Raw genomic sequence first — 22,541 nt, 5'->3', positions numbered from 1 at the left:
GCTCCAACCTTAACAGCTGGGAGAATTGGGCTGACAAGCTTTTCAGGTTTTCTTAACCACCCATGGAGCATGGGCAAGCAGAGTCCTTCAAATTCTTCTTCACTATACATACAGCTAGACTAGTTTAGAAATTTCATGTCTCAATTATAAAGCAAAGAGAAAACTTCTAGACAACACACCTTGGAGTTTTCTCCAGTACTTACATACAGCACTTTGTATTTTTTATTTTGCAATTAAATTTTTTTGCAAAACAAAAATACGTTTTATAATGATGAAGGCTCAAGTCAATCCCTAAAGCGCCCTCATGAGTTCAAGAACAGTGATACACACTTTTAATCTCAACCAGGAGGAGGTTATGATATGCATATCCCTGGTGCTCACTGGCCAGTCAGCCTAGCTTACTTGGTGAGTTCAAGGCCACCCTGAGTGGACAGTGTCTGAAAGTCAACACTTGGGCTTGCCTCTGTGTGGACATGCACACTCACACATATGTACAATAACAGACCTTTTTCATGTTCTCTAGTGATACCGAGAATATATGCCAAATGCCCCTTCAGAAAGCCCAACTTAGCTCTGCAGCCCAGGTGTGTGTGAACCCCTGGAAGGGGCCTGCCAAACTTCATTGCTATGCTAACCTTCCAGTATAAAACAGGGTCTCATGGTGCCATCAATTTATTTTTTCTGAATGTAAACGTCTCATCAGTTTGACTTTTTATGTCTATCACATGTGTCTATTCATCTTCCTTCCCCCATTTTCTACTGTGCAGCAATACCAGCAAACAAAGCACCTCTTAGTGCATTTCTGTAAGCAGAGATAATCTACCAGATGTTCTACATGTGGTAGCTGGATGAGAGTTCAGGGCGTGTGACACACCTTTTCCAATGGACACTTGCGAAGTTAAAACTACATTTGAATCAATAACGTCTAACTTTAACCCTGGAAAGGTTGGTTACAATCAGCCTTGATGGTCCGAAGCTGATCAGACTTTTTCAGTCCAAGTTCCTGGCCCGGCTTTGCAGACACAGAAATCTTTCTGCGGTGTTAAGTACAGACAGGGAACTGACAACTAACAGTAGGAGCTTTGTGAGGTTGCGACTGGCCAGGACACAGGCAGCATCTCCTGAGGTCAGAAGTCTCAGCACCCTTCTTCCAGTCCACCAGGGCTCCAAGTTTCAACAGTACAGAATGCAGTTGCAGGGGAGGAGGGGACACTGGAGGTTAATGGTGTGCAGGATGGCACTGCCATGGCTGGTGGCTTTATTTTCTCAGGCATCTTTTGTTTACCTGTGGGGTCAATGTGGTTGCTTCCTGGAAAATGCTCAAAGCCAAACCCACCACTGATTGGGGCAGCACAAAGGGTAGCTAGGGTGTTAGGAGAGAAAATAAGAGCAGTTAAACCGCAGCCAGCTCTTCTCTGCTCTGCTTCAAATGGCCGTGGCTGGCAGGAGAAAAATTAGCTTCACGCTGGGTGGTGGCTGCCAAAATGAAGTCACACTGAGGACAGTGGGACTCAGTGCTCAGCTGCTTCAGCTAGGACCGGATGCTGACACTTTTCCCTTTAATTCCAGGTGACAGAGAGGAGGGCCACAGTAATGTGCTTCATGAGCAATGAAATGGAAGGCAACTCAGTGCACTGAAACCCTATCTGGGCTGATCCCAGAGGCACCACAGTAAAGCTAACTATGACACCATCATGCAATAATGAGAGGTCAGAGAAGAGGCTGGGTGCAGAGCAGAGGCCCACAGCCTAGGGCTCATTCTTCCTGAGCCAGAGGAAGCATGACTACCACTGAGATCATCTCCCTAAGACTCCATGTCTGATTTCACAGTTGCAGGTATTCCATGGCCACCTGTCAACTTCTTCACATGGCTGCAGTCTTCCCAAGAGAGAACTGGCTGCATCTACTGGCTCAGGCCAGCACTTCCTTCCTCAGCAGCGTTCTTTCTCAGCACTGACATCTGGCTAGGCTTCAAGTACATACTGCTCCATTCCTGACACGGGGAGCTGTCACTGAAATTGTTCCAAGTTCCTGAGGTCCTGTCCCAAGAACAGACCTGGAGAGTTCCCTCTATTCTCTGTTACTATGAGAAGCCCTCCTTGGTTGCACCCCAGCCTCCCTGAAGATTCCTTATGACACTGCTGAAGTAGGCACACTCTTGAAACGGTGCCTACGCAGGACTGGATCTGAACAGGACCTGTTTCTACCCAAGCCTGAAGCACTGCTGCTGCATGCAGTTAACCTTGCCTGCATGACACCAATCAAGGATGGAGGCTCAGTCTGCCCTTCCAGGAAGCCGAAAGTGGATCTGGAAAAGTGACTGGAGAAACAGTTGATGACAAAATTAGTTGACATTAATCCTAAAGACGTAAACATCCAGGAAAAGTGGCAGCGAAAGCCTTTGCAGGTTGTTTGTCTGCAGAATATCAGACTGCCTCAGAACAAGGAGTCCCAAGAAAGACGTACAACACACAGGGCAATAGTTTCAATGCCCCCCCCCACCTTCTTCCTTTTGTAACCACACCACTCCTAACAGACATATATAATATAGACAAAACACAACAGTCATTTTGATATGTTGGATTTATTATTTTAAAATTGTATAAAGAGCACATGTGCATGAGTTTAAAAACAGAAGTGAAATGTAAGGAGTTAGAAAGAAATACAAAAGAAATCTGAGACACGAAACAAAAAAAATACATTCTGAGAATTGAAATAAAAAGGTATCTCACTTACTACAAAATCGTTATTTTAATGTATTAAGCAGTCTTTTGATTCAGATGCAGCACGAGACTGAGTTATTCATTATCAGGTCAGACCGAAACTCACAGACTAGAGGAAGGACCACAGCATGACCCAATGGTCGCAGGAAGGGATGATGTGAGTGGAGGTGGAGCAATGTCCATGAGGTATCACCATAAATAAACTCACTAGCTCATCAGCATCCAGCAGTGAGCAGATCCACCACTTCAGCTGGCCTCCTTGGACGACTTGCAGTGAGGTTCTTCACACTTAGAGAGAGTGGAGACACGTAGTGAGCAGTGGTCAGAGGCCAAGTGCTGTGTTTCCTAACTCAGTACTGCAGGTGGGCTGTGACAGAGATACATCGAGGACACTGGCATGACAACAGACGGCTTTACTTTAAAGGGTTTACCATGAAGCCTGGTATTTCATGTTGACAGTTCTGCCTCTTGTGTGTGTCTAGCTGCTGTGCTGTGCTTGTGTGCTGACAGTGTCACAGACACGGGGCTCATCTGCCTTCCCCTGCTTTGCGAGCCACAGTCTGATTGCCTCTTCCCCAGTAGTTATGTCGAGAAGCACTGCTCCTCTTTGCTGATGTCCCTGCACGAGGATTGATGACCTTAAGCCATGATTAGGAGGGTGTTTGAAATTAAGCCAACAGCTGGGACTGATAGTTTGGCTAAGTTAATCCTTATTTCCTTAGAAATGCAGGTCTCAGGGATCTTTAAAGTTATACATACTTACAGCCCATATACAATATAAAGGCCTCAACCTAAATTGTTGTTACACACACACAAGTAGGACAAATCTGGCTTTGGCTGGCCGCATACTCCATGACAGTTCCTTCAAATCTACTCCAAGGAAATGCCCACACTTCAACACTCTGTTGGTACAATTTCATTTATTAACACTTACTTCACAGAGCAGAACTCATAGTTCTAAAAGCGGTTTCTCACTGTCCTGTTTTTCCTCAGCTTCTTCTTCAGATCCTATGAAGTAGGAAAGAAAAGAAAAGCCAGAGTCTCATTGTGTTAATGTCACAAACTTCTTCACTCAAATGTAGATATAAACTATAATGCAGATATAAAAAAAGATTAATAAACTGCCATTTTAAAGTTTGACGTTAGGTTTTATAGGAGAAACTTCAAGGAGCACTTCTACCTTGGACTCGGTTGGTGAATGGACTGACTTATATACTAGTCAAAGGTATTCACATACCAAGAATTATTATCAGTTTCTGTGCTTCATCTCCTCTTTGTAGAGACTGCTGGCCTGGCTTAACATTTTTATGTATGTGTAGGTGTTCTGTCTGCATACGACTGTGCAGTACATGAATGCTGGGACATAGATGTCCAGAACTGGAGTTACAGACTATTGTGAGCTCTTATATGGGAGCTGGGAATTGTAGTGGGATTTTCCCCTAATAAAAAAAGTTTACAAGAAACTGATCTCTGGGCGAGGAGGTGGGACTTCCGGGTCAGGAAGAGGAAGAGAGAACAGAGGAGGAAGAAACTTGTTTTCGACTGCGAGAGTAAGCAGACGCAATGTAGGAAGCCGGAGGCTGTTCTAGTGGCAGATCAACGAAGATCCACCGATGGAAGATTTCCAACAGAGTAATTTATAAAATTAGGATACTAGGTTCTGCGCCCAGCTATTGTGTTATCTGTTGACTCTAAACTAAGATTGTGTGGTGTTTTACTTCACGTGGTAACTCAACTGGGTTCCAGAGAAAGGTAACTGCAGCCAGTGGGTTTGCAAGAAGTGCATGCACCCCTGCTGGCCTTGGGAATTTAGGAGTACAGGGCAGATCTGGCAGCAGCCAGCCTTGAGGTGGAGAGTGACTGCTTAGCTCTGGAGAGGCAGAGCCGGCCTTGATGGAACAGGCTTTGGATAAAGGGAAAACGTGGTCTTGGATGCTGGGCTGGAAACAGACTGAGACTGCTGGCTGGTGCCTGTAGGTTGATGTGGTTATGGAGGTAAAGGCAGACACAAGAAAATACAAGGCTTGTCATTGCACGAGAAGGGAGGTGGGAACAGAGATTTTAGAAGGAGAGGGAGAAGCAGAAGAGAAAAGAGAAACAACATGGAGGCAGACATAGTTACAGGTTTTATGAATATTTCTTAAGGGATGGATTTCTATAGGTAAATTTATCTTATCTAGGTGAGCAGTTTATATCTTTATCAATTGGTTGTGAGTGGATTGAGAATTTAACATATAAATGGGATTGTTGAGTTACAGTTTATCGAGTCATGATTTTACCAAGTAGCTGGAAACAGAGAGTTCATGGCTAGCAGAGAACTGCTGGGAGAGATAGTAACCAGAGAAAGTTATGGCTAGTTCCGGCACCCGTGGTGGGGTCATAAGGTTCTGGTTTTTGTTTGTTTGTTTGTTTTGTTTTAGTATTTATTGTAATAGGTACCTCGCCAGCGTTAGTGTGGATCTGATTTTTAATGTATCACACTGCAGAATCCAGGTATTCTGGAATGCCAGCCAATGTTCTTAGCCACTCAAGCATCTCTCCAGCCCCGCTGTGTATACATTCTAAAGCACAAACTACATTTAATCTAGAAGTTTTTAGAAACCATGGCACAAGTTGAACTGGGCGCAATAATGATTCCTAATGCTAAAGGGAGATGCTACCAGATTTATTCCCCAGGGATCTCAGACCAGCTCTCTGAATAGATTTTCAGCCTTAGGTTTTTCTACAATTGAGCAAACCGTCTAGCTCTGAAATTCCTTCCTTTGTATCTTTCCTAAAAAAAAAATACTAATTATCATCAAGGACATTTTCCCCTAAAGATCAGAAATCAGTGCTACCAGTCTGAGTTATATTCTCTGAGTTACATTTCTGTGAAATAATTTGCACTCACTTAAAATTAATTTATATGTAACTTATAATAACACGGAAATTATTGAAAAAGAAAATTCATAACAAATAGCTAAATAAAATAAATAAATAAAAATAAAAAATATATATATGGAGAAATAATAGAAAATAACCATATAACACATATCTGTGAAAATTTCAAAATGTCCACAGCAAAATGAAGGAAACTAATTTTTAACTCATAACTTCATAAACAGACTCCTGCTTTAGCTATAGCAAGTATAGACACCATGGTGTGAAATTACACACACACAACTAGAAGAAAACACCATGAGCTGATCTTGCTCCTCAGTTTGATGGACAGGTCAGATCTGCATATTTTTATGTAAGTATGGAGCATTCTCATGATCAGGGAAGGGTTTTAGGAGAGTGAGAAGACAAGGCACAGATACGGAGGTGGCCATCCTCATGGGCTACAGAGACCAGAAGGTAATGTGCTCTCGAGTGCACATTTGTCTTTAGAGAATTCTACTCAAAAAGCAGAGAACAAGCACAGTAAGGAAGGAATGGTGGAGACTCTTAAGGCTGTGGCCATATGCTAACTGCACAAGCTTTAACTATGTCAAGAGAATGTGGGATAGCGAGGTAAATGTAGAGTGGCCAGGCTTCTCTTCCATCCCACAAAACTGCTGCTGGATTTGATGGAGAATCTGGGTGGGCTAAGTACTTCCTTTCAATGCAAGAGTGTCTCAGAAGAACGTCCAGCCTGAGCATTCCTGTTCCCAGACTCAACTTCTACTGCCTGGCCAATGGCATGAATGGCTGTTTGTGTCTTGGATCTTCTACGTAAAGTTCCATTTGCCATGTGGCAGAGGAGAGAGGCCTTAGTCTGGAGCTTGCACATGACTTCTGTCTAGTCACTGGATACCACTAAGCATGGCCGAGTCCAGAGACTTATGGGAAGTGAGGCTTAAAAAGGAAAGCAAGAATGTGAGCCAGAGGACGGGAGAAATGCGGTGAGACTCCAGAGGACGGGAGGAGTGCGGTGAAACTCCGCCCACTGGACGTGACATCTCACACACTTGAACGCAGAGCAGCTATGGCTACATAGGTGCCCAAGATCAAGGAGGTTAAACATCCCAGTGTGGAGGGTAGAGGGGCACTTAAGGGTCCATCCTAATTGAGGAGCTTTTGGCAGCCGATGGCTGACAGGGGAGGGAGAGTTGCTTTTCTTTTAGGGGTAGCCACTAGAAGGTTGTCCAAGCCCTGATAGATTACCCCACCCTGCAACACCCATGTACATACACTTAGCACTAACTGCACTAGTGGATTAGTTATAGTTAAAAGAGGACACAAAGCCAGAGGCAGATGTGCTGGGGATGTGCACCGGCGCCTAGAGGAGGGGAATGTATTTCCATCTTAATGGGAGTCTTCTAGGAATACAAACTTTCTTAAAACTTAGTCAAGTTTAAAAATCAAGTTTTTCGAAGGAGGAGGAGGAGGAGGAAGAGGAGGAGGGGGAGGAGGAGGAGAAGGAGGTGGAAGAGAAGGAGGAGGTGGAAGAGGAGGAGGAAGAGGAAGAGGAGGTGGAAGAGGAGGAGGAGGAAACTGGCACAGAGAGTGTACTTCATGGTTAATTTACTACATTAACAACAGTGCTCCTTTGAGAGAAAAAAGGAAAAAAATCCAAATCCAGAACTGCGTCACTATACAGTCAACAAAATGCAGCAGAAATTATAGGAAGCATTATTTAAAAGAAAATAACACAATGTGTTAATGATCATCCTAAGAGAGATAAAAGAGTCAAACCCAACCATCTGTGTGCCTCCAAGTACTATACTTAACCAGGAAAACATCCACACAGCAATGATAAATACATTGAAAGGCTACATACAATCAATTTAAGAAGTGAAGAAAGGCAAGAGAAAGAAACCAGCCAGAGACTGTCAAGAGGGGGTAACATAAAAAATGAGCAGAAACTGAAACACAAGTCCTGGAGTGGGAGAGCAGTCAGGAGTGGCTGTGAGAGGAGATGGGGAAAGCGAGGCAGGCAGCAGGAAGAAGCCTTCACTTCCCTAGGGAGGGAGTGACTGATAGCATCCAGTCTGCACAGCAGAGAAAGACCAAAGGGCACCTCGCAGAGACAGATGCTGGCCAGCAAAGCAAACCAAAACATGCCTGGGGTAGGGGATCAGGAAGGCATTTGAAGAAATACTGGCCAAGTCTTCCTGGGGTTGTTGACAGCCATTAACCCATATACCTAATGGCTGAAGAAATGTGAGTAAGGGATCTATCTACACAAAGGGCCATGTCACCCACCTGTTGAGAAACAGTAAATAATACAGCAGGTCAGAATGCAAGCATAGCAGTAAAGCAAGGTCTAGAGGAAACTACAGCTTTAAGGGCTTGCATCAGAGCATGAGAAAGGTCTCAAGTCAACCAAGTAAAACAAGTGACTTTTCACAAACCAAGAAAAGATTATGCTAAACCCAATCCAAAGGGAGTCAAAGAGACTCCTGGCTTGGCACCCACAGCAAATATGTCAAGTGGTCAGTGGGAAGTCACTGTTTTGATAATTGCTTCAAAGACAAATGGACAGATATCTGACATCAAGAGAATGTGCATGTAGTCTTATATTTCATCTATATATTAAAATTAATTAAAATATACTATAATCCTAAAAAATGCAAATCCAACCAAACAAAAATACCTTTCTGTTGAATGAAACTTCTAGATAAAATCTACAGGCAAATTCCTTTATGACCCAGAGTGAAGGTTAAGAGATCTTAGCTATGATGCCTCATACACTATCATCAAAAGAGCGGACCCATAAGCTAGGCTTAATTGACATTAAGACATAACACATGAGAAGACCACAGGACAGGCGCCACCTGAAGTGGGCTTGAAGACGGTTGGACAGAGGCTTCAACCTTGGTCAGAGAAGCTTCTTTCTGCTGCCAACTGAGGTAAATGAAGAATCTCCTGGCTGCTGGAGTGCTGAGAATAACAGTGTTGTGTGCTTAGTCCTAACACGGACATCTGCATCTCCTCCAAGGCTCAGAGCCCGTCACAGGGAAATGGCAGAGATTATAGGACCATGAAAGGGAAGATGAAATGAGGCAAGGAAGGCTGTCCACAGGAAAAGCAGGGGCATGACAGCTCTTGGAATTTTAGCACCTGTATCTGACTTACCTAGAATAAGTGTTATACAGTTTGAGATTTTAATCCGTTCATCCAACTGTCCACTGCACTGGGATCAAACCCATGGTTTTACATATGCCAGACAAGTGCTACACTTCTAAACTACACATCTTCAGTCCCAAACTAGTCTGTATTTTAAACCAGCCTTCCCGTGGGGATAAAGAACTGTCCCAACTAAGCATCCCACATAGTTCATTTGTGCTCAGTCAGCGCCTTCAATCCAGTTACCTGGAGGGGCTGACACCTTCATCCTCTGCACTCAGTACAGCCAGCAGCCTAAGGTCAGACTCATCAGGAAGCTTTGTGAACAAATTGGGCTCTAGTTCTAGCCGCACTGCCACCTAGATGTGCTGATTTCCGAATTCCTCTTCTAAATTTTGAGCTGTTCCTAAGAAGATAACATTTCTAGGTTCACTTCCTTAAATCTCCTTCTCTACTTTAACCCACGGTGATGGTTTGCATACGCTTAGGCCAAGGAGTGGCACTATTAGGAGGTGTGGCCTTGATGGAGTAGGCGTGTCACTGTGGGTGTGGGCTTTAATACCCTAGCCCTCTGCCTGGAGGTCAGTCTTCCACTAGCAGCCTGCAGATGAAGATGTAGAACTCTAAGCTCTGCCTGCTCCATACCTGCCTAGAAGCTGCCCTGCTCCCACCTTAATAATTGACAGAACCTCTGAACCTCTAAGCCAGTCCCAATTCAATGTCGTCCTTTATAAGACTTGCCTTGGTCATAGTGTCTGTTCATAGCAGTAAAACCCTAAGTAAGACACCCACCCCTCCCACAGACAGAAATCTGTCATGTGTCAGGTATGTGGGTGTGGGACACAGGCAAGCAGGGCCGCCCCAGTCTTCTGACACCACCCGTCTCTACAGGCAGGCAGTGTCTCTCCCTCTCAGTACTATGGAGTCTGACAGTTCTAAGCACATTACCTTCTGTAATAATTTTATTTTTTTCCAAATTGAACATTCAGACAATATAAACGTAACACAAGAAAGCAAGGTCTTTGAGCATCCACCCACGTTTACCAATACTGATGTCTATCTTATGTAACTAATACAGCTATCTAAAGGAACACTACCTATTAATTGTTTCTGTTCCTTCTGACTTCATAGTCCAGTGGTAACTCCCTAGAAGACCACTAGGTGGTGGCAGACATCACAGACTAAAGGCCGGCTGCAGGGAAGAACAACTGGAGCCAGCAGTGTGCCCAAGAATCACCATTTACTGTGTGACGCTGGTGTACTTCTGCTCCGCGTCTGACTTTGTTTCTCTCTTGGTAAGTGCATGTCACAGAGTGGTTAGTATGATGCGAATGAGCCCCAGTGCCCCTTCCCTGCCTGGTACCTGTAAAGTCCTAACAACGTATAATATTTGATATATTATATGAAAATAAATGTAAATAAAATCAAGTATTTTGGACATAGTTTTTCATCTTGAAGTGTTCCATGCAGTGACTCTAGGGTCCACATTACTGTGAGAGCATTAACACTATTCTATTTATTACACAACTTCCTCCATCCTGGGCAACCATTATTCTTCAACGTTGACTCTTGGGATGTGAACTCACTGTTACTGTAATAAACAAAGTCCTTCAAGTATTACTTTTTATATCTGGCGTGTTTTATCTCATGCATTCTGCTCAGGGTTCACATATGGTCATGGGTCAGGATTCAGTTCCTTTTTAAGGCTCTAATACATTCCCCTGGATGCATGTGTCACATTCTGTCACTTGTTGATAGCTACTGTACACAAGCCTGCTAGGATTATAGGGGCTCACTGTGTCTCTTGAGTTTGTTTTCCTTTCTCTTGGACAGATAGCCAGATAAGCAAGTGAGGAGTGATATCATAATTCTACACTGATTTTTGTTGGGAAGCACCAAGCTGTTTTCTACAGAGGCTGTCCCCCTCTCCTCTCAACTGTTGTATATGTGGGGTTTGACTTCTTCCATGTGTAGGGGACTTTTAATCCTTACGTTAGTTCCCAAAGGTTATTAGTGTTGGCACACTTTCCCACAGAACTGGTTTTCTGCACACTCCCTTTGGACATGCATCCTCTAGACCCTTATGTGATTTGGTCAGGCCCATTGCTGTTGCTATCTGTCGCCACTGATGTCCTGGGAGACACCCCCGCCCCCACTTGGTTTTACATCATGGCATGCTCTGGGTCTGCTAAACACACTGGAAAATAGACAGGACATGAGAAGAAAAAATAGAGGGGACTTCAAAATGGAACAAAACACAAACAGTCTGTGATGGCTTACCTGCTTCAGACTCGGGAGGGGAGTAAAACTGACCATCAGAGAGCCCTGCAGGGATGAGAGCTGCCCTCTCCGATGCATCCTGAACTAGCAGTAGTCCTGGGAGAGAAGAAAACAGATGCTAAGAACCTCATCAACCTCCTGGTAGCTTCCTGGCAAGATTAAGAGTTATAAAAATGACATTTCAATACATCAAATAAACTATTAGAGAACAAGGCACTTTGAAAATCTTTCAACCATCTAATAAAGACTTCACTAATAAAACCACACACCAACCTTGTGAAGATTAAAGAAAAACAAAAAACAAATAGTTTTAATAATCATTTCCAATTACGAACGCCTGGGCTCAGTATTCAGATCAATCTCCTGAGGATTTTCACTTCTCTACAAACCTCAACACCAACTTCAAAACCAAAAAGACAAATGACAGAACCTCATCCAAGGAGGAAGACCATCTGTCCTTAAGGCCTTTTGGCTAAAACCAGTATCAGTATTAGGAACTGTGGTAGCAAGTACCTGGCCACACAGCAAATACCAGGTATGTTTCCTATGTGCTGCTACAGTGAAGGCAAATGATGCTTTAAATTTCATGAAATATGTAAATATGCATTCATTTTTAACATAAAATTAGTTTACTATTAAAAAAAAACCTTACAAATAAAACTACCATGCAGCTGGCTGAGCATAGCTGCCGAGTGAGTGTGTGCCCAGCCCTGAACTCTGAACTGCTCTATGGACTTCTATACACTTATCATAGCCATTCTGAAGCCATGGGCTTTCACTTGGGGATTTACACTGTCATTATCAACTATAATTTTATATGCTTATCTAACACACACAAAAAAGTTAAAACAAGAAAAATAATTAGCTTCATATCCTTTTTCGTGAGTTACGTGTCCTTTACTTTTGTTGTCCTTTCTTAGTACCCAGCACTATCTATTTCCTACATGTCATACTGTACCCACAGGTACATGTTTATATATATATATATATATATATATATATATATATATATATATACATACATGTATATATATGTATGTATACACACACACATGCACACATATGTAATGTATACATTACAGGTTAGGATTTATATATGGTAGAATGTAGGGAAGAATGTATGGTTTTTGTTTTTTCTGATACTAGGTGGCTTGCTTAATGTTCCCTTCTTTAAAAAAAATTAATGTTTATGTACTTGTGTACGTATGCTGTGTGGGGTAAGCATGTGTCATACTGTCTAATCAGAAGACAATCTGTGAGATTTGGTTCCCTCTTTCCACCAGGTGGGTTCTGGGACCAGCATTAAGTTGTCAGTCTTGGCCACAGGTCCTCTTACTCGCTGAGCCATGTCTCCAGCCTTTCTGCTCACCTTTATTAGATACTGTAAAATTGGTTTAATCACGTAACTATTCAAACCCCAGTCAAGTGAACACTTGATATTTTCAACAATGCTGAGTTTAGAGTTTATACTGGCATGCCCCTTGTCAGCTAGAAGGACAGACACAGAAGGGCAGAAGCACCTAGGATCACCGTTCAGTGTGCTCTGTAAATTCACTCCTGAATTACAGTTCTTTTGTTTGCTTTGCCTTCTCTGTTAAGGAAATTCTTCAAATCAAACTTGATGTAAAGTGATTCTTGATCCTGTTGCTTTTAGAGTTATAATTGTGCTTAATTTTCTATAAAACACAAGATTTCTTTTCTTCTTGTTGGGGCAAATTCCCAGATGCTGGAAAAGGCTCCAACAGGGGCATGTCTAAAGCAACATGCCCTTCTAAACTGAGTTTTGATCCATTTTTCTCCTAGAAGGTTTGGTGGCATTGTATCTCCACTAATGGTTTCTTTCCTACAGAGAAGAACGCCAGGCCAGTAGCCAACTTCCCAGCTCTTAATGGACCATTTGACCCTCCTCCCTAACATCCTAGCACATTGGGTTCCATGAGGTTATGGAACAGCTCTGTCAGATCTTACATGAAAATGGTGCCAGATGTCACACAGTCACTCAAGGGAGGCTAACAAACTGCTGAGCCAGCCACTGAGTTCTCCTGTGAACCATCACAGAGCCAGTGCAAGGCATTTAACTATTCTATTTGTGACCCATCCTATGCCTGTAATGGCACTCTGCAGTTACCGACTGCTTTAAAATGGCTTCTTGCATTCCACATAGAATTGGTTCAGCATTCCCTGTCCCTGAGAACACACAGTTCTGTTGTGGACAAAGGCTTACAGACCTGAGGGTTATAATGAGAAAAGGTCAAGCTGCCCATGGAGAAGGAAGCAGTGGCTCTACTCTTCCTTTACAAATGTCTGTCTAACCAATGGCCACACCTTCTAAGAGATGCCTGGTCCAGCAGCCAGAACAAGGACCACTTCGAGTTGCCATGCACTCACATGTCCACCCATTCACCCTCAATTCTGACACAGCCCCTGAAGAACAGGTGCCCACCTGCCTCAGTTTGGTCCCTGAAGCTTCACTCACAGCAAGAAGCCTCATCAGTTCCCTGCAGTGTGATATGTGTAAGTCTGGCAGGCTGACTGTGGCAAAGACAACTTACTGTTTTCTTCCTCTGCTTCCTGAGGTAACACTTTGAAATCCAGGAACCACGTCTCAATCCAGGCGAGGATGAAGGAAATGATGGGCAACACATAGCCAAACGCCCCTTGAGAGAAAAGCTAGAGAACAGGAGGTGTTGAGGGAAAGCAGCCACTACTAAGCTTACACAGGAAGCAGGGCTTCATTGGGCAGAGAGCAACGGCACTGGGAGGAGAGCCACACATACCTTTGAGAGGATCACTTTTGCTAACAGAAAGGCACTGGTCACTGCTGTTGTCAACTGCAAGATAATAATAAAACACTCCTCAAACAGGACACTTAGCACTGTGAGTGCCCTCCCTCAAAAACAAAGCTGGGCCAAGAGAAGACAGTGCCTGAGCAGACTGTGCAGTCTGCTACTTTCCAGTTTTCATGCTTTCCTGCATACCCAGTCCAGGCAAAAGGGGTTTTCTGAGGCATATAACCTGAGTGGCTCTATATGACTTCCTCCTCTTACGCTGCAGAAGGCTAATGTGTTGGGAAACTTCTGTCTCTAATACATGTAAGAAAGGACAAGTGGCATGCAGATACGGCTCTGTCTCCCTAGGGCTGTGAAGCCTAGAGCATCACTTCCTGCTGAGCACTGTTTCCCACCTCTCCAACTGAGGCCTGAGCAAGGTAAAGCCTAAGGAGCGTGAATGGCAGAGATGACTAAAGTGACCGGCAGGATGAAACACGCAGGCGAGCACATGCACACAAGGTAGTTTGCTGAGCGAAAAGCAACTTACCACCAGACAATAATTTACTTTAGAGACTGACATCAATTGCTTTTAGGGGACTTAGTTGATTTCCCTTCCTGCAAATAATTTAAATACTCTAAAACAAAAAACTGGATCTGATACATCAGACCTTCCCTTATTTAGGCTGAGATGTGAAACAGTACCACTGAAACTAAACTGAATTCTATTTGAAAATGGAAGTCGGTGCTTTGCTGTGACTCAGTGCACACATCTGTGTGAATTTCTTTCATAATGGATACCAAGACGGACAGTCTGATGAACATGAGTCTACATGGAGATTCTGGAATAAAATGGCCCAAATGCAGAATGTGATGGAAAACAGAAAGGGGTGATGAGGTCAATGAGAGATGGGGGAAAAGGCCTGCTGCAATGGTCAACATTCTTTAAACAAGTCTCGGAATGACCAGAGGTCCGACCTGCGCCGTGTGATGTGGAAGGCAGCACACGCCCGGTCAGCCCTGATGACTGCCCACGAGAGACTGCTCCTGCTGGGTTCACCTTACTCCTGAGCCCCTCTGGTATAAGAAGCTCCAAGGCTCAGTATCTGTCCTCTATCTGAATCACTGGGTTTGCAGGAAGGGATAAACAACATCTGGGGCATCCACACACATGGCAGAAATGGTGCGGGCAGACAACTGTCTCGAACGTTCAGTTTCTTAATATTTACTGAAAATGAACAGACTGTGTGTAGTCTCTGCTAGACACAAGGAAAAAGATTCGGCAGGGGTGGGAGGTGTCCACTCATCTGGAGAAACCAGAGGAAGAAAAGAGCCTGACAATGGCTTTTCCCTCTTTGACAGTTGGTTAGCAGGACTGTGGACATGTTAGGGGGTTACAAGTGCTTAGCTGAAAGACCCCTGAGCATGTGTGAGAGGATGTTTCCAGAGAGGCCTAATGGAAGTCAGAAGGCCCACCCAGAATGTGGCAACAGCATACCATGGGCTGGGGTCTAGGACTGAACACAAATGAGGTAAACTGGGCCCAGCATTCATCTCTGCTTCCTGACGGGGTGTCATGTGACCAGCTGCCTCATACTCCATTGACGCCCTCCCCACTGTAATAGACTGTATCTTAAACTGTGAGCAGATAACACTTCCACTCCCAAGGTGCTAACATCACTTCAATAGAAAGTAACCCTGAGGAGAGGACTGAAGGCAGGGGCAGGGGCTGTCATCAAACAGAGACCAGAACATCATGTGACGACAAAATCACAAAGCAAGGCATTTTCCACATATCTTGCTTGGAGGCACCGCCCGCCACCCTTATCTAAAAGATGAGATGGAAGAGAAGAGGAGGGGCTTACTCCTGGCCCCCCGGATTCCTTGCTACAGACCAAGCCAGTTACAGAGTTAACTGTTTTCACTACAGAAAGACCCCTGGTAAATTAAGTCTGCTAAAGTGAGGGAAGAGGACTTTGAAAAGGCTGGTGAAACTAGAGATTGTTCAACTCCTGTCTCCTCTCAGCACAGCCTGCTGTGAGCTGCCTAGCCACCAGCCTGGAGATGACCCACTGTCATGTGCACTCACCGCTATTGCCCACCAATGGCGTAATCTGCATACAGCATACCCAAGTATCAGCACTTTGAATCGAAAAACTGCCAAAAGCTGAGGGGGAAAAATGGTAAGAAAAGTTATGTCCAATATGTAAAACATAAAGCAGCTTCAACTATCATTTTTCTACCTCGTCTGTGGACAGCCCAGAGAGGCTCAGACCCCAGACTGTCATGTGTGGAACATGAACTGTGGCCCTAGGTTTCAAGTCCCTATTATCAATATAAACGGGGGAAACAAACAAACACCCAGAGACAGACCAGCACTTCTTCCTGTCTGTCAGCTGAACCTGAGCTCTACTGCTAGGGAGAGGATGAGCTCTCCTCTCCTGAGGAGGGCTCCTGGCCTCTCCTTCACCTTTCCTTTTCTTGCCCATCAGTTCCTAGTGAGCCAGAGAGCACTGAGTGGCTAGGTAAGGCTGGGAAAACAAACATGCCCACTGCTCAAAGGAAGGAACACGGGCACTGCATTTATGGCCTATTTCAAGGGACCTGGCCTCTTGGTTTCCATCTCATTATATCTGAATCGAGACGTAACGGTCCTTACAAATATATCAAAGTAAGAGGAGTAGTAGTCATAGTGAGCCACCTCCTTCTTCAGGGTGTTCTCGATGCCTCCGTTCACCTGGAGAACACAGCAGAATGAGAAGTGAGAACGAAACACGAACATAGCCATACTCACACACACGCATGTGCTAACATAAATATATGAATGAACAGACTGTCTATACAGAGAGACTTTTTTTTGTCCTTTCCTATTACCCAAATTAATCTTAAATGATCAAGCTCATGATTCTATGGATTAAACTAGTCAGAGAAATTTAAAAACAAACTCCAGTAGGGCCCATATTTTAGGGCAATTATAGAGTCCAGGCAGTAGACTCTATAGCCCTAGGCTCAGCCTGGTCAATTCAAGTTTCTCATTACAAATGCAGTCCTAACAGACAGACAGACAGACAGACAGACAGACAGACAGACAGAACAGAACTTACCAGGTAACTGGGTAAGGGAAAATTAATGAAAAATTGTTCACAAGGTCCCACAGCTGTCCAACTTAGAATAGAAATGCCACACAGAAAGGGAGGGCTTAGTTATTGCATAGCTTGCTTCTGCTATAGCAATGGAGCCAAGCCATGACTACTACTCTGCCTGGCAACTCTTGAGGAAATCAGCATCTGGGTGCTGAGTGTGAATCAGCCATAGACAGACCTGGCTACTGATGTGTACAAGTAAAGTGCAGAAGAGAAGTCCTATGCAAATAGCCACCTAACTCATGCTGTGTCTCTGCAAACTACACAAAGCTGCTGCTCAAATATTGAAGAATGGTCACTACCGGTGGCCTAGGCAAAGGTTCTCTACCAGACATCTCCCTCTGCTTGTTTCATGGGTACACACTGGCCATGCCTCTTTTGCTATCTGTGTGCACTGTAACTTGACTCTGTTGCCTATATAGAGTTCTTATAGTTTATGTCTGCAACCCAAACTTGTACTTTAAATCCTTGTCTCGCAATCTTTGGTTCAGGGGTTTTTCAGAGAGATTAGCTACGGTTCAAACAAGATCTCTTCCCAATCATCTTTCCAGCTCAGACTGAGCATCCCATAGATACATATCTGAAATCTGACCTGCTACACCTCTCACTGCAAATGGGAACTTCCACACTTGACCTCATAGGAAGGGACTCAGTTCAACTTAAAGTCCGTTAAAGAGTATAAACTGGCCATCAGACTATGAACAAAGTATGAATAAATAAATGTCACAAAATTGAGTTTCATTCCCAAGATAACTTGCTATGCAAATATCCTAACACCCTCAAAGCCTAAGCACCTCAGGTAAGGGGCAGAGGGGCAGTGTGCACCTATATTTTTCTGGGTTCCATCAACAGAGTAGTCTTAAATACTGGGTAGACACAAAGTAACTTTCAACAAGTGTGTTCCCCCCACCCCCATCTCCTGAATGTACCTCTCAGATGAACTCTTTCTCCCTAGCCAGGTACTTGGAGTTGCATTTCTTCTCCAGCTTCTGACTTTGTATTCTTGCTACCAACCTGCCTCTAGCTTAATCAAGCTGTTCACTATGGCCACAAAGATCTTCATCCATTCACAAGTATATGTTGGGAACCTACTGAGCACTGGCATCGTTCCAAGTACAAGAATTACTGCAGTAAGTAAAACAATGTCTGTCCTCAGGGTTTGCCATTGTGTAAAACAATAACAGCAACAACAGTGAATCACAAGACACATGAACAGACAGGGTGACAGAATAATGGTGCCATTTAAACTGACATCAGCATGATAGGATCCCAGAATTACAAGAGGATACAAGAAATTGATAATTGTATGCAGAGGGAACACTACTGCCTTAATACAGACAGGAACCTGTTTCAGTCTGAAAGCCAGAGGCCACAGTAGCTGTGGAGTGAAAGGAACCACTGACAAGTAAGGGCGAAGTGTCTGCATCGAGGTGTCTTCCAGAAGGGCTCAGGCTAGGTGTGGGGAACACAAGCAACCAAACCCAAGGCTTGAGAAACAACACATACCAAGGATAACCAAATACATTATTAAATAAAATCCATCAGGCTATTTTAATTTTGTTAGTGTATATATAGAGAATTTAAATGATATATGTTAAACTCCATATTATATTCTATTTGATACTATTTATATAATTTGTTCAATAAAATATGAAGAAATAATCTTTCTTACACAAGGGAATTAAAAAGCAAACATAGCAATTTCAGAAGCACTTGACACATATATTTCAATATTAAAAATTATCTTATGTGTATGGGTGTTTTGACTGCATGTACATATATGCACCACAGAAGCCTGATGCTCTCAGAGGCCAGAAGATGGCAGCAGATCCTTGAAACTGGAGTTACAGATGGCTGTGTGCTATCATTTTGGTGCTTAAAATAGAACCTGGGTCCTCTGGAAGAGCAGCCAATATTCCTAACCACTGAGCCATCTCTCCAGCAACAACAGTTTGTTGTTGTTGTTGTTTTTTAAGAAAAAGAGCTGGTAAACATTTATTTAAAAAACCCAAAAAATAATTATTTTTGCTTTTTTAGACAGGTTTAAAGTGGAGCAGAGACTGAAGCAAAGGCCATCCAGAGACTGCTCCACCTGGGGATCCATCCCATATGCAGTTACCAAACCAAGTCACTATTGCTGATGCCAAGAGGTGCTTGCTGACAGGAGCCTGATATGGATATCTCCTGAGAGGCTCTGCCAAAGCCCTACTGATACAGATGAGGACGCTTGCAGTTAACCATCTGAGCATGGGGACCCAATGGAGGAGTTAGAGAAAGGATTGAAGGAGCTGAAGGGGTTTGCAACCCCATAGGAAGAACAACAATATCAACCCCACAGGGACTAAACTACCAATCAAAGAGTACATACACATGGAGAGACCCATGGCTCCAGTCACATATGTAGCAGAGGATGGCATCGTCTGGCATCAATAGGAGAAGCCCTTGGTCCTGTGAAGGCTCATTTCCCCAGTGTTGGGGAATGTCAGGGTGTTGAGGTGGGAGTGGGTGGATGGGAGGGGAAGCATCCTCACAGAAGGAGGGGGAAGGGGGAGGGGAGAAGGGGAAAACCAGGAAAGAGGATAACATTTGAAATGTAAATACATAAAATATCCCATAAAAATGCAAAAAAAAAAAAAAGAGGACATTATGCAGTCAGGGAGATGTGCTAGAGGTTCCTGGAGAGTTATGAGGGGGAGAGAGGAATAGACCTTATCTAGGTGGATTGTATGTATGAATGGAAATGCAAAATAATAAATACAAATTAAACTAAAAAAGGACAGGTTTTCCTCAATTATTCGAGCCAAAGGAGAGACATAGATAAGTGCGCCTGTGCACAATGACCAGTGCTGTGTCCTAGGGAAGCTTCGTGAATACAGATAGATGAATTTGTTCAAAAAGCTGGGCATTTTCCACTCTATTATTAAGCAGAGCACCAGGAATTCAAACTTCAAGAGAGGAAGTAAATTTTAAGTTCACCAGGTGTGGTTCACATACTAACACTAAGAGTAAGAAAAGTCTGAATCAGATGGAGACGGGTAACACTTTATCATTTGAAAAGAGATGATATTCACTAAACAAAAAAAAATAAGGAGAAAAAATTTCAAAATATTTTTCTTCTAGAAGCAAGAAGTCATGAGCAAAACTGACTTACATTTAACTCTATTATCCACAGTAACGTTACAAATAAGAGGTCAAAGGTGACAAAAAGACAAAAAGTCCTCCTGACATCAGATATGCCTTTCTTTTCCCTTCCTTCATAGGACTCAATCCTGGCCATGAGCTGCCCAGGATTGATGGAATGGATGTCACGCAGAGAAGCGTGTGAGCTCTGGCTCCCTGTCAGAGTGTTCTCCATGTCTTCCGGAAGGTGGTTCATCCTGGAGGAGGACTGAAGGAGTCTCCATCCAACTCCACCATCCCTAGTGAGAAGCAACCTGTAGAGACCAAAAGAGAAAATCCATGTTAAACCTAAGCCGATGTCATGTGACCATGGTGCTCTCACCATTCCACTGAGCCACAGTGCTTTGACATAAGACATTGATGTTTGACAGAAACAAAAAACATATAAAATATGTCTTATATAAAATACAATACATATTTTATAACATATAATTTATTATTATAGTATGGTATAATATATAAAATATATTTTATAACATGAAAAAACTGCACTCAATATTACTGAGTGGCTACTTAGAAAAGAGTATTAATGGAGAAAACAAAGTTACAGGAGGAAAAGGTAAAGCTAGGATATTAAGCACAATACCAAAGCATTCTCAGAAACCAGAAGCCAGCTTCCTTGGCACACCAGCAGGTAGAGCTCCAGGGTCTTATTATTACCATGGGCTACAAAGTCATATTCCACACATCGCCCCAAAGAATGAAGCAGAACCACATAAACTAGCTACAAAAGGAATTGTTTTCTACCAAAAGAGATATCCCTATATTTAACACTCCCTAACACCTCATCATATGCAAGCATGTTTTCTGGGCATCATCTTAGGAAGGTAGTATTTAAACCTGCACTATGCAAACACCAGATTGATAATTCCAGAAGTTATGGCCGCATACAGGGGTTCCCCAAGACCTGGAATGCTTTACCTAGAATAGCACGGAGGAGGGGTAATCTGAATGAGCAGATTCCCCAGGGATGGGCTAAGTCCACTGAACAGAAATGAGGGCTGCAGTGCTGAGCATTCTAGCCTTCCAGCCAGGGTACCTCTCTCTCGGGAGGACTGTCTGTGCTTCTGGCTCCACTGACACTCATGTTTTGCTTTGGCCATGAATGTGAACAGAGTTGGGTGGTACTTGTGTCCAAATCCATAGGTTCACCTTTCTAAACTGCCATATCACTGGCAGTGTCCAGACCAAGCGCATCCTTAAGATGAATGGACCAGAGTATGAAAACAGATTGCTAAGATTCCCTCCAAGCAATGTGGTCTCACACAGTACTTTCTCTTACACTTGGCTCTGCTCGCTGTCTTACCCTCCTCAGGAACTAAAGTCCTTTCCATACATTTATACCAGGCGATGGGGTAATATATTATTTTTAAAGCAATTTAATGAAATGAATTGGTATTTTAAAATACATCACTTGCTACAGGAACTCTACTTTTAAAGATTAAAGGGAAATTTACCAAACCACAGACATCTAATGTTAATTTGTAACACTAGAGGTCAGGTAGTGGTTGTCTTGGAGAAAGAGAGGGGTATAGTGACTAGAAGTTCAAAGCAGGAATGTGTTTAGGAAATTTGCTAAAGTTATCTTTTTTGACCCAAGGAGTCATAACATAGTTGTGTTCACTTGGTGATAAGCTGTCACTTGGAAGCTTCAGTAGAGTGCTGACTGTTTAAATTATTTTACAACATTTGCATGTACCCATATATGTAGCCTTTCAATAACACTTCCATTTAAAAGCTTAAATTACTGTAATTGAATTAGAAAACAAACCTGCTACTTAACAAAAGGAACAATCAGACAAATTGTTACATTTAAATGTATCCTTTTCAAGCCCTTATAATGACATAGGATAATGCTTACATTATATTAATTGGATTAAAACTCTAATGATAAATGGAGCACATACATGTGTATATAATGATCATACAATTAATTCCTCAAAGAATCCTATTCATGAAATATATCAGACACTAGCAAAGATTACCTATGGGTGATGAGAATTTTCTTTTTTTTATTTTTTCTTGAGTTCTTAAATGTACTTTGTGCATAGTACATTTAAAACGGGAGAAACTAAGTCCACACATCTTGCTGTCAAGATTTAAAAATATTTTCACATGATTTCTTTGTCAATTAGGTCAACAGCATTCTAGCTATTGCTATAATTAGGTTTGGCAGACAAACCACGTAAAACTTAAAACAGGCTTCTATGTTCTGAAGCTCATAGGTCTTCTAATTCATATGTAAGCAACTGTGCCTCATGCATGGTTATTTCAAATTGTGTTAGGGTTAGATCTACCCTGCCTGCCATGTTCCTTAGACCAGGGAAACCATCAGCATTTTCTTGTTATTAGAGATGGCAAGAGTAAAAGAGACAAGTTAACCATATCAACATTTAAAGTCTCTATACTTTATATGC

General features: G+C 43.0%; 1 protein-coding gene across 2 annotated transcripts in view; it reads right to left on the bottom strand.

The window, feature by feature from the left end:
* Positions 1–2,568: 2,568 nt before the first annotated feature.
* The window catches only part of Stard3nl (STARD3 N-terminal like), a 34,006-nt gene continuing 14,033 nt past the window's right edge, over positions 2,569–22,541 (bottom strand). Inside the window, exons 2-9 of one of the 2 annotated variants that reach the window (NM_001008298.1) lie at positions 20,096–20,378; positions 16,461–16,538; positions 15,891–15,968; positions 13,811–13,864; positions 13,586–13,703; positions 11,034–11,129; positions 3,658–3,731; positions 2,569–3,011 (exon numbers count right to left, since the gene is read on the bottom strand). In NM_001008298.1, coding sequence (NP_001008299.1) covers positions 3,673–3,731; positions 11,034–11,129; positions 13,586–13,703; positions 13,811–13,864; positions 15,891–15,968; positions 16,461–16,538; positions 20,096–20,320 — 708 coding nt within the window. In that variant the 5' untranslated portion in view covers positions 20,321–20,378 and the 3' untranslated portion in view covers positions 2,569–3,011; positions 3,658–3,672. Of the gene's footprint in view, positions 3,012–3,626; positions 3,732–11,033; positions 11,130–13,585; positions 13,704–13,810; positions 13,865–15,890; positions 15,969–16,460; positions 16,539–20,095; positions 20,379–22,541 lie in introns of those variants that run through there. The other variant, XM_063276197.1, reaches the window with a different exon arrangement.

The sequence above is a fragment of the Rattus norvegicus genome, chromosome 17, assembly GCF_036323735.1.
Source record: "Rattus norvegicus strain BN/NHsdMcwi chromosome 17, GRCr8, whole genome shotgun sequence".
In the NCBI taxonomy this organism is placed as follows: domain Eukaryota; kingdom Metazoa; phylum Chordata; class Mammalia; order Rodentia; family Muridae; genus Rattus; species Rattus norvegicus.
This window is presented reverse-complemented; position numbering and strand designations above follow the sequence as displayed.